We start from the raw sequence: 19,452 nt of genomic DNA, 5'->3' as shown, positions 1-19,452 counted from the left end.
ACAAAGTTTTAATAATGAAAGGATCCAAATAATGGGTTGGTAAGGTTTAATGAAAGAATTCATATTTACTACTTCTCTCGTCATTTGAATAAAAAAAAATGAATATTTATAAAATATAGCCCAATTATATATTAAAAAAATAAATGTATATATAATAATGTCCATTACTCAAAGGTCACATTTTTAATAGGCTCACCTGCTATATGACTTGCATATATAATAAATGGGTCCCGTTCAGCACCAATCATTTTTGTCCTACATGGGTTAGAAGTTTTGGAATGGGCTGATTTTTGGTGAGGATGATCTCTGTGGTGAGGAGATCATCCTCACCAAAAATCAGCCCATTCCAAAACTTCTAGCCCCATATTTACAAGTTGAAAAATTGTGGACCGTCCATTTTTCGTAAACCATTTTTGATGGGATTAGAAGTTTTGGAATGGGCTGATTTTTGGTGATGATGATCTCCTCACCGTAGAGATCATCCTCACCAAAAATCAGCCAATTCCAAAATTTCTAACCCATGTTTTGAAAAATATTTTGCCAAATTGTTTGTTGCTGAATATTTCCCATAATAAATATATTTAAATTTGATGTTACTACAATACCCCTAAATGATTACCATTTCAATGTTTACATAGGGTCAATCCTGTCTATTCAGTATCCTAAAGATCCAATATAAACAAGCGTACTACACTTTCACTTTGCATCCAAAGCAATTAACACCATTAATCTCTGTCTCTCTCTCTCTCTCCGGTATTCGCCCAGAGGTAATCATCACTCTTTTGTCCTTAATTATAGTTCATGATGGATGATCTTGTGATTATGATTCTTAAACTAGGAGAAGGGTGTATTTCGATTGCCATTAAAGTTATGATAATTTAGTAATGAGTAATGTTGGAGCAACATTCAAATTGACATCGTTTGGGACATTGGTGTGCATAGAACCATAGATGCTTCTCATTCGTATCTCAATGAAAAGTTTCTATGGTTTTTTAGGCACATCCATGTCAGCAATGTCCCAAAAGAAGTCAATTTCAATTTCATTGGAGAATAAACACATCAGGCTGCATGCCACATGAAGAGCAGCTTGGTTAGGAGCCCAATGTGTTTAAAGTAGACATCATTTCTATTATAGGAATGAGACACCTTATTGTATCCGGAATACAGATGGGCCAAGCTTGTGGTAGAATTTTTCCGTCGATAAAGGCCCAATACAATTTCTCTAATACTTATGGGATTGGAGAAGGATTGAATCTCTCAATGCCTCTCTATCCAATCGAATAAAGATATGATGGGTGACTGTAGTTTACTATTAACTGCGCTCACCATACGAACATCACTCACCGAATAATGCTATTGATTAGGACTGTCAATGGATCCGTTCTGGATATGGTAGGCCTCAATTTGGGACCAATCTAATAAGGAATAGATTGGATCTGGAGTTGACCTAATAAGCATTGTATTGAACTCATATCTAATCTCAATAACAGGATCCTGACCCAATCCAATGTCAATTAGATCAGGTCCGTGTCCGGATCAAGCCAAACCCATTCAATATAAACGAACTTCATTATTTAAATAAAATATATAATAGAATTTCCATACATTCTCACATTTTATTGGACAAGCCCCTATTAGATCCGGACATAGTTGATGCTAGAGCGTTCCTATAAGATATGGGAACAGAACCTTATCGGATCGGTTCCTCATTGGAATCCAAATCTTCAGTCTAGGACCGAAGTTTGGAATAGATCAGATCAATTGAGAGCCCTAGTATTGATGGATTTGCTTAGATTGTATTGAACATGGAAATTTATCAAGAGTTTAGCAATTTTGGTTAAATGATAAATCTCTTGATGATTATGTCTTTCTCATGTTCACTTGATCAATATTTGAACAATGCAATTGAATGTTTGACCATACCGATTATTTTTAAATAACCTTTGGCATGTTTGGTTAAAGCAAGCAGGGATAAAGATGTCGAACAACAATGAAAGAGATGAAGAAATGGGAGAAATTCATGTTTCGTCTGAAGTTGAAGATGCATACAAAATATTAGCTGAGTCTATCAACAGAAAAATTCAACCAAAACCTTCACCACGGTCATGTATCTATAAAGTTTCCCCTATTCTTCAACAAGGAAAAGAAGATATGTTTGTACCTCAAGTAGTATCTATTGGCCCTTTTCATCATGGAAAAGAAAGCCTACGAAGCGTGGAAGAGAGTAAAAAGTGGTATTTGCATGCTTCCCTTTCTCGAAATTCGGCAAATTTGGAGGAATGGGTCAAAGCCATCGGTGAGAAGGAGGAAGAAGCTCGTGAGTGCTATGCAGAATCAATCAACCTCAGTCGTGATGAATTCATAGAAATGATGTTACTTGACGGTTGTTTTATCCTTGAGGTACTCTACAGGGCTGCAAATAACAAAGAGATAAACGAAAATGAACCATTTTACAGGGGAAGGTGGGTGTTTAGTAGATTAGCACAAGATTTCTTATTACTTGAAAATCAGCTTCCTTTTTTTATTTTAAACCTTTTGTTCGACTTAACTATGGCCTCCTTGGAAGAAAATCTTTCACTCAAAGAACTTGTAATCTGTTCATTTAAGAATTTTTTACCTACACCTAAACCAAACCCCGGAGACTATAGCATTGATGGCAGACATATGCTGGATTTGATACACAATATTCTCCTTCCCTCTTATCAACAACATGATGTTGTGCATTCTAAAACACAATGGCAATACACTTATTCTGCCACGGATCTTTGGGAATTAGGAGTTGATTTCAAGAAGAAGGACAACAATGGTGGAATACTGGACATCACATTCAATGAAGATGAAGGGGTATTAGAAATCCCTCCTTTCTTTTTGGGAAAAGAAACAATTTGTCTTCTCCAAAATCTCATTGCCTTGGAGGAATATGATCCAGATTGTACGAGTCAGATCATATCATATGTTAGATTTATGGATTTCCTCATTGACTCTCCAAAGGATGTAAGATTACTTTGTAATAAAGGGATTATGGAGACCTTCAGGGACCATGAAGAGGTTGCACATGTCGTAAATAGGCTTGGCAAAGGGGTAATCAATATGGATTTTTATTACGATGGGCTGTACCACCGAGTTAATAAATATTGCAGAAGTGATTGGCATGGATGGCGTGCAAACTTGATGCATAATTATTTCAATACTCCTTGGTCAATCATTTCAGTTGTTGCTGCCTTCATACTTCTAGTTCTAACTTTACTGCAAACTGTATTTTCCATTCTTTCTTATTGACACCCTTCTCCTCATTCCTCTAAAGTCACTCTCGGTTCCGTTCTTGTAGTTTGTTTATATTTCAATAAACAATTGCTGTAATGTAGTAGTTACCCTTTGATTACATGTATTGAAATCTTAGTTGTTTCTCTTTATGTATTCTTACTTGTTTGGTTATTTTTATAAAAGAATGCATTTTTATTTTATTTTATTTTTTTTTGTTCAGTAAAGTATCTCTTTTTTCCAAAGATTAGGCGGAACCCTTGTGGGGAAATTGAATATATTTTGTTAATTTTCATAATGATTCAATTTATTTAATTTTTCTAGATACAATGAACTATGTTTGATTCAAGTAGAGTTACATTGTTTGGATGTTTCATCAGTCTTAGACAATTAGATATGAACAGAAGTGCCTATGCTTGGTTGCTTTTCTAATCTGTATGTCTATAGTTCATGTAAGCTCCAACTATATAATACCTCTACAACTTTATTATCTCACAATTTTTTAAAAACACCTCTACAACTTTATTATCTTTTTCCTTTTATCCTTTTAACCTCAAAGATTTTTAATAATATTCTTTCAAACTTTATTATTTTTCTTCTTTTACCACCTTAATCATAAATTAGTCCATTCCAAAATTTTTAAGTCATGTTTTGAAAAATGTTTGACTCATTTCAGGGCCTCCGAACCCCCCCCCCCCCCCTCCTCCTTAAAACACACACCCCCCCTCCCTCCCCCCCTTAAAACACACACACACACACACACACACACACACACACACACATATATATATATATTAGCCCATTCCAAAATTTCTAAACCATGTTTTGAAAAATGTTTGGCACAATGTTTAGCTCACTCTAGGGCCTCCGAACGCCACACACACATATATATATGTACTATTAATATATTATATAGTCTCTTTACCGTTGACTTTTTGAATCAGCTAGCCAGCTATATAATTTACATATAATTAATTTATTTTAAATTCGATATTATCAAGATATCCCTAAGTGATAGAATTTCAACTCTTATATAGGGTCAATCTTGTATATTCAAGATCTTAAATATCCAATATCAACATGTGTACCATTTTGGGCTATATTTTAAAAAATAAGGTCATTTATATATATATATATATATAGAGGGAGCGGTTCAGCAGCCTTAAAGTTTGCCAAAAATTGTGCCAAACATTTTTCAAAACATGGGTTAGAAGTTTTTGAATGAGCTGATTTTTTGTGAGGATGATCTCTATGATGAGAAGATCATCCTCACCAAAAAGCAGCCTATTCCAAAACTTCTAACCCCATCAAAAGTGATTTACAAAAATTTAACGATCCACGATTCTTCAATTTGTAAACTATGGTTAGAAATTTCAAAATGAGCTGATTTTTGAAGAGGATGATCTCTTCACCGTAGAAATCATCCTCACGAAAAATCAGCTCATTCCAAAGCTTTTAACCCATGTTTTGAAAAATGTTTGGCAAACTTTAGGGCCATTGAACCGCTCCCATATATATATATATATATATATAGCTGGATCACGTGGGGAGCAAGTTTTTTGACATTCATTAATAACCCAATCTCATAAGATATCAAATTGAAACTAAAAAAAAATTCCAACCATGACTAGGGTTGTTAATGGATCGGATCATTACCTGAAGTTCAATTCATTTCGATCGAGGATTTCGATTTTGATCAAGTTCGGATTTAATATCTTAGAGGATCATTTTTGGATCCAATAAAATGTGAGAAGGTATGTAAATTATCTCTACAACAAAAATGGAGTTTGAAATGGTTGACATGTCTCTTATGGAGGTGTCTTTAATGTCTAAGGTTAACATACAAGTAAAATCGAAAATTTCAATCCAATTAAAAGAAAATCATCAAACACAGTATAATACATGATAAACTCAAATCAAATGGCCCGAGAATGATTTATATTATAGCAAATGAACCTAGTTGTAGTTGTAGAGTTGGAGATCATCATCTACTCTATCCTTGAATCTCATCCTTCAACTTCTTCAGCTTCCTCAATTTTCTTCTCTTTCTAGTGAAACAAACCCTCTATCTCTCGCAATTTACACAGCACCCTTGTCCACCTCTTTGCACCATTTTACTTATACACTATAAATCTCCCATCTCTTTCTCTCTCTCTTTTCCACTCTCGATTAAGAACACCGATCTATAGAGTCTCTGTATGATTTATTTTATGAATGGTATTACGGTCATTTCACATTAACCAATTTTAAAGGCAATTGTGAGAAGCTCCTACAACTCGATCGTTAAAATTGTGGTCAAAAGCCAGAAAAGTATGAATGAAAAGCGCTATCAAATACAAATCGCGGCACGAAATTGATTTTTAACCGTAAAAGCTACAAAAAAATGGGATTGTGAAGCGCTATCAAACACCACCAATGTTAAAAGACTAAGAGTCTATTCTTTGCGGTTTTTTTCGACAGCTTTCTAGGCTTTGAGTTGAAAATGTCAGAAAAACATGTTTGTTGGTAACACCTAGGTGTTACCAACAACTTTTGCAGGAACCCAAAAACTACGTTTTTTAGAAGGCTTGTTGGGGCTGCTTTTGAGTGGGAACCACTAATAAAAGCCAATACCCAAAACTACTTCTTAACTCATTGATTAAACAACAACATCAATTCGACCCTCTTTCTATTACTTTTTCAGCAACTTCCAGACTCTAAACTTTTACTTCTCCTAGACACAGAATCCTGAAGCTGAAGTTGAAATCTGTAATATACAGACTCTACTATAGCTCTATCTATTTCACTAAGACAAAATGGTAAAGGGATTATTGGAAAAAAAAATGTTGGAGAATGTTAACATTCCACATAAGGTCTTGGACGTTAGCATTGTCCAACAAAATTTTTCAAATAATACCTCCCCATCATTTTGTCTTTTAGTGAAAAAGACAAAGGTGTATTGGTCTTTTACATAATAATTGCTATAAGCATTTAAGTATTTTGAATTAAATATTTTTATTGTAGTAATGCTTTGGCAATCAATACCAACATAATAAATGCATTTATTGCGTAAAAAACTAACATGTCCTTGTCTTTTTCATTTAAAGACAAAACGAAGAAGGGTATTACTGAAAAATAAAAGTGTTGGACAATGCTAACTCCCCAATGAGGTCTTAGACGTTAGCATTCCCCTATATATATTAGACATTATATTTAAATTTATGAAATTCATTTTGAATTTATATATCAAATCGGGTTTGACCCGATCCTACTTTTATCGAATTGAATTTGTTTCGATAGAACCCAACCCATTAAGCACCTGATCCAAGGTTTATTGGATCAATTCCAAATATGAGCCAGCTCTATCCAATCCAAACCTGATCTATTGACAGCCTTAATCATGACCAACACACCAAGCCAAAGATTAACTCAGGGATCAATTATGCTTTAATAGATTTTTAAGTTTTTGCCCAACAATGGGTTGGTAAGGGTTAATGAAAGAATCCATGTTTACCAAGGAGACAGAGAGGGAAGTTTAATTTCCTCTCTCATCCTTAAAATAAAATGAATATTTACAAAATATAATCCAATAGTAAATAAAAATGAATATTTGCTATCGTCCTCCCTGAGCCCACTATATAATTTACATATATATATAAATATTTAAATTTGATATGGTTAAGATACTCCTAAATATATATATTATATAGTCCCTTTGCCATTGACATATAATTAATTTATTTTAAATTTAATATTACCAAGATACCCCTAAATGATAGTATTTCAACTCTTATATAGGGTCAATCTTGTCTATTCAGTATCCTAAAGATCCAACATAAACAAGTTTACAATACTTTCCACTTTGTATCCAAAGCAATTAACACCATTTTGTTACTTGTAAAAACAAAAAAAACAAAAAAAAAAGATAAATTAACACCATTTTGTTACTTGTAAAAACAAAAATAAAAAATAGAAAAAGATAAATTAACACCATACATGCTATATTTTAAAACATAAGGTCACTGATGTTATTTTTCATTATATATATACCTTTATCATGCTTATTTAGTGGATCATGTCGCGAGTAAGCTGTTAACATTCATTAATTACCCAATGTCATAAGATATCAAATTGAAACTAAAAAAATTCCAGCCATGTCTAGGGTTGTTATGGATCAGATCATTATCTAAAGTTCAATTCATTCCGATCGAGGATTTGGATTCTGATAAAGTTCTAATTTAATATCTTATCGGATCATTTTTGGATCCAATAAAATGTGAGAAGGTATGTAAATTATATACTATACGTTATGTTAAAATATATAAAGTTCATTTTGATTTTATATATCAAATCAGGTTTGACCTTATACTATTTTTATTGAATCGAGTTTGATCAATTCCAAATTTGATCTGATCCTTATTGGAGTGATTCCAAATTGATCTGATCCTATCCTATCACCAATCCATTGACAGCCCTAGTCGTAACATACAGAGCCATATCAAAGATTAATTTGGGGATCAATTATACTTTGAAGGATTTTTTAAGTATGTGTGTAACAGTGGGTTGGTAAGGTTTAGTGAAAGAATCCAAATTTACAAGAGAGATGGAGAGAAGTTTCTTCTTAATCACTTTTGATGGGTTTGAAATTTTCAAATTAGTAGGCCTGTCAACGGATAGCCGAAATCCGAATTCGAATTCGAAAAATCAGATATTATCCGAAATTTTCAGATATCGAATTCGGATTCGGATAGTTTTCAATATCTGATATCATTTCGGATACGAATTCGGATATAGGTGAATTCGAATTCGATAATATCCGATTCGAAAATAATAGTTTTTTTTTAAATATTTTTTTAATATATTTTTTCATTTTAACTTTCGAACTTTGGTTCTGTCGAACAAAACTCAGCCCGACAGGCGACAACAGCCTCTGCCCTCTGCGACTCTACCTTCATCGTCTTCTACCCTCTTCGACAGGCGTCATCGACAGCCATCGTCGTCTTCACTCTTCAACCCTCATCGACAGCCATCGTCTTCTTCACTCTTCAACCCTCATCGACAGCCATCGTCTTCAGTCGAAAACGGAATTTCTCTCAACAGCTCACCTTCGGCATCAGCTTCCATTGACAGGTCGAATCGGCGTCAGTCTCTTTGTCTCTCACTCTCTCTCTCTCAAAAGCTTTTTACAGACTTCAGCCCGACAACCGACAACCCTCATCATTTTCCACGATTTCAACCCCTCGCCGTCGGAATCTCTCTCAACGGCTCACCTTGGGCATCGGCGTCCATGGATAGGCCGAATCGGCGTCTGAATCTGTTTCTCCCTCTCTCTCAAAAGATCATCGACATCGTTAGGTTAGGGTTTTATTTTTTTCGAATAAGTTTCAGATGATTTCGAATAATTATTTCGGATAATTTTTGGATAGTAAATTTTGGATTCGAATCGGATAATATCGGATATCCGATAATTTATTCGGATACGAATTCGAATATTGGTTAGTGGTATCCGATCAGATTCGAATTCGAATTCGAATTCGGATATTACTAAAAAATTTCGGATTCGAATTCGGATATAGCATTATCCGATTGGATATCTATCTGTTGACAGGCCTACAAATTAGGATGATTTTCTTTACACAAATGTTTCAGATTCTTTGATAACCCAAACTTGTAATATATCAAATTGAATCTAAAATATTCCAGCCATGACATGAGCTGTCAATGACTTGACAAGGTTTTAATAATGAAAAGATCCAAATAATGGGTTGGTAAGGTTTAATGAAAGAATCCATATTTACTGCTTCTCTCGTCCGTCCTTCGAATAAAAAAAAATTGAATATTTATAAAATAAAGCCCAATTGTATATAAAAAAATGAATGTATATATAATAATGTCCATTACTCATAGGTCACATTTTTAATAGGCTCACCTGCTATATGATTTGTATATATAATAAATATATTTAAATTCAATTTTACTACTATACCCCTAAAAGATTACCATTTCAACTCTTATTTAGGGGTAATCCTATCTACTCAGTATCCTAAAAAACCAATATAAACGAGCGTGCAACACTTTCACTTTGTATCCAAAGCAATTAACACCATTAATCTCTCTCTCTCTCTCTCTCCGGTATTCAACCAGACAAAAGTGTCTCTCTTTTGTCCTAAATTATGGCTCATGATGGATGATCTTGTGATTATGATTCTTAAGCTAGGAGAAGGGTATATTTTAACTGCTATTAAAGGTATGATAATTTAGTAATGAATAATGCTGGAGCAACATTGAAATTGACATTGTTTGGGACATTGGTATGCATAGAATCATAGATGCTTCTCATTCATATCTCAATGAAAAGTTTCTATGGATTTTTAGACACATCCATGTTAGTTGTATCTGCATTAGAAATTGGTGATATTAGGTTTGAGTTGCAATCTGGTAAGGTTTCCCATTATATAATAGAAACGAACAGTGTCTACATGACACTTTTTCATTGGAGAATAAGCACATCAGGCTGCATGCCACATGAAGAGCGGCTTGGTTAGGAGCCCAATGTGTTTAAAACTCCAACACAGATGGGCCAAGCTTGTGCTAGAATTTTTCGGTTGAAAAAGGCCCGATACAATTTCTCTAATACTAATGGGATTGGAGAAGGATTGAATCTCTCAATGCCTCTCTATCCAATGGAATAAAGACATGATGAGTGACTGTAGTTTACTATTAACTGCGCTCACCATACCAACATCATTCATTGACTAATGAGATAATTGATTTGGACTGTCAATGGATCAGTTCTGGATCGGGTAGGCCTTGATTTGGGACCAATCTAATAAGTAATAGATTGGATCTGGAGTTGATCTAAAATGCGTCGTATTGAAGTCATATCAGTTCCGGATCATGCCAAACCCATTCAATATAAACGAACTTCATTATTTAAATAAAATATATAATACAATTTCCACACATTCTCACATTTTATTGGACATGCCCCTATTAAATCCGGACATAGTGGATGCTAGTTATGGGAGCAGAACCTTATCAGATCGCGTACTGTTAGGAATCCAAATCTTCGGTCTAGGGCCGAAGTTTGGAATATATCAGATCAATTAACAGACCTACCATTGATGGATTTGCTTAGATTGTCTTGCCCATGGAAATTTATCAAAAGTTTAGGAATTTTGGTTAAATGATGAATATATTGATGATTCTGTCTTTCTCATGTTCACATAATCAATATTTGAACAATGCAATTGAATGTTTGACCATATATACTATTTATCTTTAAATAATCTTTGGCATGTTTGGTTAAAGCAAGCAGGGATAAAGATGTCAAACAAGAATGGAAGTGATGAAAGAATGGGAGAAATTCATGTTTCTTATGAAATTGAAGGTGCCGACAAAATATTAGCTGAGTCGATCAAGAGAAAAATTCATCCAAAACCTTCACAATATCCATGTATTTATAAAGTTTCCCCAGTTCTTCAACAAGGACAAGAAGACATGTTCATACCTCAAGTAGTATCTATTGGCCCTTTTCATCGTGGAAAAGAAAGCTTACAAATCATGGAAGAACATAAAAAGTGGTATTTGCATGCTTCCCTTTCTCGAAATTCGGCAAATTTGGAGGAATGGGTCAAAGCCATTAGGGAGATGGAGAAAGAAGCTTGTGATTGTTATGCGGAATCAATCAACCTTAGTAGTGAAGAATTTATAGAAATGATGTTACTTGACGGTTGTTTTATCCATGAGAGATTCTACTCATATGCAAAGGAATTTGAGATGGCCGAAGTGGTCCCCATCTCAAGTACAAGTCGGATGTCTTCTATATTAAAAAAAGATTTCATATTACTTGAAAATCAGATTCCTTATTTTATCTTGGACCGTTTGTTCAACCTAACTAGGGTCTCCAAGGAAGGAAATCTCCCACTCAATGAACTTGTAATTTCCTACTTTGAAAGTATATTACCTACAATTAAAAGATTCCAAGTACAATCTGGCATCCATGGCAAACATATATTGGACTTGATACGCAATTTTCTCCTTCCCCCCTATCAAGCACAAGATGTCGACGATTCTCCAACATGGGGACACACTTATTCTGCCACTGATCTTTGGGAGGCAGGAGTGGGTTTCAAGAAGAAGGACAATGGTAATGCTGGACTACTGGACATCACGTTCAATGAACATACAGGAGTGTTAGAAATCCCTCCTTTCTATTTGGGAAGATCAACAAGTTGTCTTCTCCAAAATCTCATTTTCTTGGAGGAATATGGTCTTGAGTATACGAGTCAGATCAAATCTTATGTTAGATTTATGGATATCCTCATTGACTCTCCGAAGGATGTAAGATTACTTTGTAATAAAGGTATTATGGAGACCTTCAGGGACCATGAAGAGGTTGCGCGTGTCGTAAATAGGCTTGGAAAAGATCTACCATATGTGGATTTTTGTTACGATGGGCTGTACCACTGAGTTAATAAATATTGCAGAACCAATTGGCATAAATGGCATGCAATCTTAATGCATAGTTATTTCAGCACTCCTTGGTCAATCATTTCAGTTGTTGCTGCCTTCATAATTATAATTCTAACCTTATTACAAACTATTTTCTCCATTCTTTCTTAGAGACACCCTTCTTCTCATTCCTCCAAAGTAACTCCCAGTTCTTGTATTATCAATGAACAGTTGTTGTATTGTAGTAATTACCCTTTTGATTACATGTATTCAACTCTTATTTTTTCTCTTTGCATATTCTAAGATGTTTGGTTATTTTTATAAATTAATGAATGCATATTTTGGTCAATAATTTTTTTTTTTCCAATGATTATGTGGAACCCTTATGGGAAAATTGAATATATTTTGTTAATTTCATATTGTTTCAATTTATTTATTTTTGTACTTTCAGTGAGCCATGTTTCATTAAGAAATGTTTATGTGTGTGTGTGTGTGTGTGGAATCGCTACTGGTTACGTAAGGGAGTAGATTACATTGCTTGGAAAGTAAAATAATAGTTCATTAGTCTATGATGTTGGGGGTTTTAAACCCTCGAACAAGAATTAAGACTAAAAATCCAGGATCTAGAGGAATAAAGGTCACGAGGATTAACGAATCCAATGCGAAATAAAGCTCAATCCTCGTGCAATCTTAAATTAACATGAAAAAGAATTACCAATACAGTTGAAAAAGAAGTACTGCCACTTTCTTTTATACTAAATATGATGGAGATTAAATCTAGCGTACATAGGGAGGGGATAACTACCCTTCTTATAAACAAATCAATTAGTTTGATCTAGGCAGAATTGCTCAACGTGGAATACCATGATCGCTAAGCAATTGGGACTGCACCAATTTTATCATACCCCTTTTATTTTACACAAATTGCAAACCCATCCTTTTTAGAAAAGGCATTTGTCGGTCATAGAGAGGTTGTAACCAAAATAAAACTTTACAATTGAGGATGACTCATTTAAAAATATGAGACCCACAAGAACTAAAAATCCCTTAGGACGATGTTAAAATTGAACCAACAATCTCCCACTTGACTCATACATGCATTTGAGTATTTTAAGAAAAATAAACAAACATTGGTAGTAGTAACCTTTTAAAGTTGAGTAGCCAGTCATATTATCAAAACTAATTTCTGGTATGAAATTTTACTTTCAATTAATCTCAAAGTAGCACTAACGATGGATTGATCAAATGTGAGATTAGAAACTCAATTTTGCATTTTAAAGATAGAGGAAATTATAAAAAATATTAAAAAAATTGATTATAGTTTATTTCTAAAAAATAACAAATCAAGATGATGAGCAAGCCCCAAAAGAAGTAGGTGCTTGCTATTTTTTTTTTTTTTTTGTAAGCTTGAGACTTTGATGAAAATCTATATGGATTTCATCATTTAAGATCTCAAAGCTTCAAAACAAGTTTATGTGATTCCTAAGGAGACTTTATCTGTTAGTTTGATCCTTAAGTGATGTTTATAGATTGAACAAAATCATATTAGAATCAAATTTTATGCATGAAGATTTTGTCCATTGTTGGATTGTTTTTGTTAGTTCTAAAGATTGAATAATAAATTTATAAGGACTTATACTCTTGTTTGTAACCATTTTTAAAGTGGGTGTGTGCAAAGTGTATCTATGGGATGGACTTAGCAATAGAAGATTACATCATAAGAAGGTTTACCCTCTAACTCTATTGTCATCTAAAGAAAAATAAAACATCCGCAAAGAAATTTAAATTGCATGAAGTAAATAAAATTAAAAATCATAATCTAATACTCTCAATGAGCTTATTGAGAACTTATAAAGGGAGATTACCTCAAAGAAGGATTATTAGCTCTCTTCATGCCTCTAACTAAAGAAATGTAAATCTATATTAATAAAATAGAAAGTATGTAAATAAAGTAAAATTGCTTAAAACTGAAGAAGATGGGTAGTAAGAAAGGAGTGATTAGATGGGAAAATAGAGGGTTTAACCCCACCTTGGTATTCTTCTTCCTCTTTCCTCTTCTTCTTCTTCTTCTTTTTTTTCTTGATTTTTTCTTTTATGGATTTTGGGAGAGGTTTGAAATAATAGGGAGGGACTTGGATCACCAAATGAACTCTTCCCCTTTTATTTATAGGATTTTGGGAGTCCCTTAAGGATAAATTGGTCCTGAATCTTTAAGTTCCCAATAATTGCATTAAAACCTTGATGAAAAATCTAAATTACTTTTCGTCTCCTTGGCCTTGATGGTATTTGACTTACTTATGGGTTTTACTAATCATGATCATCAATGGGTAAGATGGTAAAAGCTTAAAAGTTCTAGAAAATTCTTTGAGAGGGGTAAAATGGTCCTAAAACTTTGGTTTTGAGTCAATTGTTAAGGAATCAAGTCAAGTGACATGTAATTAAATGATAGGTTTTTGGCCTCTTTGATTACTTCCTTTAAAATAAACTCTAACAAACTGGGGATTAAAGAGTCAAGTAACACAAATTCTAGAGAATTTTGTAAGAAGGATAAAGTAGTCATAGGCTTTGAAAGATAATCAATTTACATTGAATGTCGTAGGAGTTAGAATCTCCAACAAACTAGGGATTAAAGGGTCAATTGACACAAATTCTAAGAATTTTCTAAGAAAGACAAAGTAGTCATAGGCTTTAGAAGATAATCAATTTACATCTAATGACACGGGAGCCATATGAATTTTGAAGAAGATTAAAAGAGTAGCAGTGGGAATCCACTCTTTTGAGTTTTAATAAACTTGGGTCAGGGAGGTAATTATCCATGAGTGGGGACCAAGCAAGACTTAGAATCTTTTTAGAAGATCTTGAAGAATTACTTAAAAACCAAGGTGAGGAAATTATTAGAGAATTAATACAAGAATTAAAAAAGTAAAATAATGAATTTCGTGAGGGAAAATTCATTAAAGAGAGGGATTATGAAGTCATTTTTCCTAAGAAAATTCAAGAGCACATAGGTTTTAACTATTTGGGTTGAACTCAAGGTTTGACCAAACTAAATTTAACCCTAGCCAAACTTGAGGTTCAGCCAGACAAAACTTTAACCCTAGTCAAACCCCAAAATTTGTTTTTGGTGTGGGTGAGGTCATTCCAGGATTAAATATGGCCTGATCAAAGGCAAGGTTCTGTCATACTTAAAATTTTCTCTAAAAATGGCCTATGGACCATGTGACTTCTCAAAAGCTAGGTTTTAAAATTCTTTAAAAAGTTTCTTAGGTCAAACCCATTTTTGGAAGGTTCTTGATGCTCTCCAACTCAGCCAAGGCAAAAATGGGGTGTGTAAAAAAAATCAAGCCATCGACTTACAAAAAAACAAACAACATATCTCCATTTTTTTTTTTTTTTTATCTTGGTATTTAGTGCATGCTCTTATGGGCATTTGATAAAATCATTATCATGAAAATATTGATTGATTTTACTATTTCATACCCTTAGAGCTTGTTTTAAACCAAACAAGGCCCCTTTTCTAATATGACCAATGATTGCTTCACATAGATCCATTTTTCAAAGTAAACACTCAAAAATGCAGATTTAGTGGATCATGCACAAGATTTCTCTTTCTTCAAAAATTCTCTCTCACCATCTCATCATTGCTTCATATTCATCACACCAATCTGGCTAATCTTTTTTTTTTTTCGTTTCAGTTTGCTCGCCACAAATTGCCACTATTGCAAGTTTTATGATGCATACTACATAGTTTTCAAAGATTATACTTTTTTTTTGTGTGAGAAGAGAGGGGCATATTGATATAGAGGTGGTTATAAATGTATTAATTTTGATTATTTGAAATTTGGTTAAATGTATATACATTAATGAAACAATTTAGATTTCTTTCTTATCTCTTGGTCGATCATCTTTCTTCTTATTTTAAGAGTGTGTTTGTAGATGGACTCTGGAATAATAAAGTCTAAGTCCAAGTTTGATATGTTCTATATCAGATTTGGGTTTGGAAATAATATAGACCATGTTCAATATCTATTGCGTCGAATTTAAGCTCAGAAATAATATGTCCTTGGATTGAGTCTAGGACAGTGAATCAATACGTCAGATTCTGGGGGTGGAAATATTACTTGATCGAGGTACCTTAGGCATTTTTTCCATGGATGCAAAAATTCAAACTACAGTACTACATGAGATGGATCAAGTGCCTGATGGTTCATCTTTTCTATTTTGGGCTTTGGTTTTTAGTGAAAGAGAAACGGGTATGTTGATCTTTTATATAATAATTCCAAAGGACATTTTAGTATTTAGATTTAAATGTTTTATTCACAGTAAATGCTTTGACAATCAATGCCAACAACATTATATAAGATTTTTTTATATTTATAACAATATCATTGCACAAATACCAGCATATCATTGTCCTTTTCATTAAAAGAAAAGTTGGGCAAGGGCATTGATAAGGTCCCATTAATGTGATTTTGGGATCGTAATTTCACAAATTCTATAACATTTTAAATGTTAGTCCTTGTAAATAATTACAAAATTAAATTGTTTCTCCAATTAATGAAACTAATGAGATATTATTGTTAATTACAGATAAATAAAGTGCACGTGAAAGTTATCAAACAAAGTAACAAAGTCGGTTACAATGTACGAGCAAAAAGGAGAAACTTCATCGAAGATGAGCAACAAAACCTGTCACGTTACCGCACCGCGGTGATCTAGAGCCATCTTGCCTCGAGATTCACACAGGATATTTCAGATACTTCGGTCGTTGTAACTGAATGGTTCTTTCGAATTGAATCATCCGAAAAGTTGACCCAATAACTCGATTACGAATGTTATAAATTAGAGGTTTGATTTCAAAGAAAGGGCTTCTCTCTTGATCTTTAATTTTTTTTCATTTTCTCTGTAATTCTCTGTAGTTTTCTTTGTTTTTTTAGAAAACTCTTGATTGTAGTGAGAACATCAAGAGTGATTTCAACCATTAGTTATTATTGTAATTCTTTTGAAAAGCCATCAAATAAGGAATCAAGTTACATATCTATTTTACATCATCTTCTTCATCTATCATTTTCTTTATTTTTTTATTGCTGCAACTATGAACCCTGCAATGAGTGGCTAGATTCTCCTTAAAGATGTCAAGAATGCCAGAGCAAATTCATCCCTCTAATGTAGTTTTAATTTCTTATTTTGCTTACATGTTAATTATTTTGAAAACTCTCCTTTGATTAGGTAATCTACCTTATATTACTAATTCAACTTTGATAGCTATTATTTAGATAAGTTCAAGAACGGCTATGCTCTGTGAAGAATCTAAATATAAGTTAGGCAATCTCAATCAAATTATGATTTTCATGAATAACTTTTGGTTGCTTTCGATGATTTAATTGTTCCACCTTCCAATCCATGAGCAATGACTTGCTACATGGATTGAGTTAATTCTAGAATTAATTTGTATTATGGATGATTTGCAAATGTTGAATTGACTTTTCTAAGCCCCTTTCTTATATCTTCAATCTCTACTTTCTGTTTTTATTTCAATTACAAGTTAATTTCCATCTTATTTGTGCAACAAATTTGTTTTGTTTTCAATCAATTTGTTTTAAACTCTGTTTTAATTTTCAATTTGAATTTTAATTGAATTCCAACTGTCCTTGTGGAACGAATTCGACTTCCCAAAGTTTCATTTTAAATATTTATTCATCTGCAATCTACATCAAGTTTATACAAACATGGTATTATTGAAAAATAAATGTGATAGAGAAATATGATAGCATCCCCACGAGACCTTGGACAATAGCATTCTACTAGTTAATATATTTAAATTTGGTATCACTTGAATTCCCATAAATGATTAATACTTCAACTCTTATCTATGGTCAATCTCGTATATTCCTAAAGAACCCATATAAACCAATGGTCAGCAGTTTCCACTTTGTATCCAGAGCAATTAACACCATTTTGTTACTTATATAAAAATGAAAAAATGACACCAATTTGTTACATATGGTAAAAAAATAAGGCCATTGATATCATTTTTCATTATATTTTTTTTTTATTAGGCTAATAGTATTGTGGTGGATCGTGTCCAGAGCAAGTTGTTGAGATTCATTGAAAACACAATCTTGTAAGATAACATATTGCATCTAAAATATTCCAACCGTGCCGAGGGCTGTCAATGGATAGGATCATTATCAAAGTTCAATTAATTTCGATCCGATAATTTCAAGTCTGGATCAAGGATTTGGATTCTAATAATAGGTTCAGATTTGTATCTTACTAGATCAGTTCTGGATCTAATAAAATTTGAGAAAGTATGTAAATTATTTTATACGTTATGTTTAAATATATGAAGTTGGTTCTAATTTTATATATCAAATCAGGTTTGACCCAATCCTGCTTTTATTGAATTGAGTTTGGTCCATATTGAAGATTTGGATTTTGATAAGGTTCAGATTTAATATCTTATTGGATCAGTTCTGGGTCCAATAAAATTCGAGAAAGTATATATGTAAATTATTTTATACATTGTGTTTAAATATATGAAGTTCATTTTGATCATTTTATATATCAAATCAGGTTTGACCCAATCCTACTTTATCGAATTGAGTTTGTTCCATAGAGATTTGATAAAACCCAACTCGATAATCAAATCCATATGATCCTATCCAAACCCTATTCATTTACACAGTAAGGTTTTAATAATGAAAGAATACAAACAATGGGTTTGGTAAGGTTTAATAAATGAATTCATATTTACCAAAGAGATGGGTGGAAGTTTCCTCTCTCGTCCTTAAATAACTGAAAATTTATAAAATATAGTCCAATTGTTTATTTAAAAAAATGTATATATAATAATGTCTCTTTCCCATAGATGACATTTTGAATCGGCTGACCGGTTATATGATTTGCATATAATAGATATATTTAAATTTGATGTTACTACAATACCCCTATCTGATTACCATTTCAACGCTTATATAAGGTCAATCCTGTCTATTAAGTATCCTAAAGAACCTATATAAACAAGCGTACAACACTTTCATAGTAGAAACTAGTTAAGAAATCCTAAGAAATAAGAGATTTTGAGGGTTTTTTTATTTTTTATTTGGAAGTTGGAACTATCTATTTCGAAGATGCAAGGTAATTAAGTCAACATTTTTGGGCGTTTTATACTCTAATTAAGAAATCCTAGGAAATAGGAGATTTTGGATTTTTTTTATTAATTTTTATTTGAAAATTAGAACTACCTATTTCTAACGTGGAAGGCAATTAAAGTCACATTTTGAGGGGTCTTATGCTCAGCCATGGATTTAGGAAATCTTATCTCTTATTTTATTTTTTGATTATTTTTAAATCAGAAATTTCTATTTTAATAAATAAATAATTGAATTCCTCCGTAAATATTCTAACGTGAATAGAAGATATCCCTCATTCCATCCTAAATTTGCTTGGTTCAATTGTTTTTATTATATATAAAAAAAATAAAATTGGGGTCTTGTATGTTTGCGGGGTCTTTTGGCGGCCACATGCTTGAGCCGGCCCTGGGGTCGGGCATTTTATAACGACTCATATTTGGTGTCAGTTCACTTTTACTCCTTAAACGTGACAGGTGGGGCATTGATTTCTTGAATGGCTAGCCTTCTAAACAATTATAATTCTAAGTCCAACTAACCTTTGTAAGTAAAAATTTCATCCTAACTATGAGTCTTGGGTTTAACTTGTGGCATCCAAAATCATGATCCAATGCTTCAACGTTGT

General features: G+C 32.9%; 2 protein-coding genes across 2 annotated transcripts; both read left to right on the top strand.

The window, feature by feature from the left end:
- The first annotated feature begins 1,977 nt into the window (after positions 1–1,977).
- LOC147398568 (UPF0481 protein At3g47200-like) lies at positions 1,978–3,279 on the top strand. The gene has a single exon (XM_086446738.1). It carries the CDS (start codon positions 1,978–1,980, stop codon positions 3,277–3,279), a length of 1,302 nt encoding a protein of 433 aa, XP_086302864.1.
- A 7,287-nt stretch (positions 3,280–10,566) lies between these two features.
- LOC147398567 (UPF0481 protein At3g47200-like) lies at positions 10,567–11,712 on the top strand. Its single transcript, XM_086446737.1, has one exon. It carries the CDS (start codon positions 10,567–10,569, stop codon positions 11,710–11,712), a length of 1,146 nt encoding a protein of 381 aa, XP_086302863.1.
- Positions 11,713–19,452: the final 7,740 nt, after the last annotated feature.

This window comes from Akebia trifoliata, chromosome 7 (assembly GCF_017979445.1).
Source record: "Akebia trifoliata isolate Shusen 1 chromosome 7, ASM1797944v1, whole genome shotgun sequence".
Lineage (NCBI taxonomy): Eukaryota > Viridiplantae > Streptophyta > Magnoliopsida > Ranunculales > Lardizabalaceae > Akebia > Akebia trifoliata.
This window is presented reverse-complemented; position numbering and strand designations above follow the sequence as displayed.

What these genes read in the sequence shown, in the direction of transcription:
- LOC147398567 (XM_086446737.1), top strand. Translation starts at nt 10,567, where the DNA reads ATGTCAAACAAGAATGGAAGTGATGAAAGAATGGGAGAAATTCATGTT.
- LOC147398568 (XM_086446738.1), top strand. Translation starts at nt 1,978, where the DNA reads ATGTCGAACAACAATGAAAGAGATGAAGAAATGGGAGAAATTCATGTT.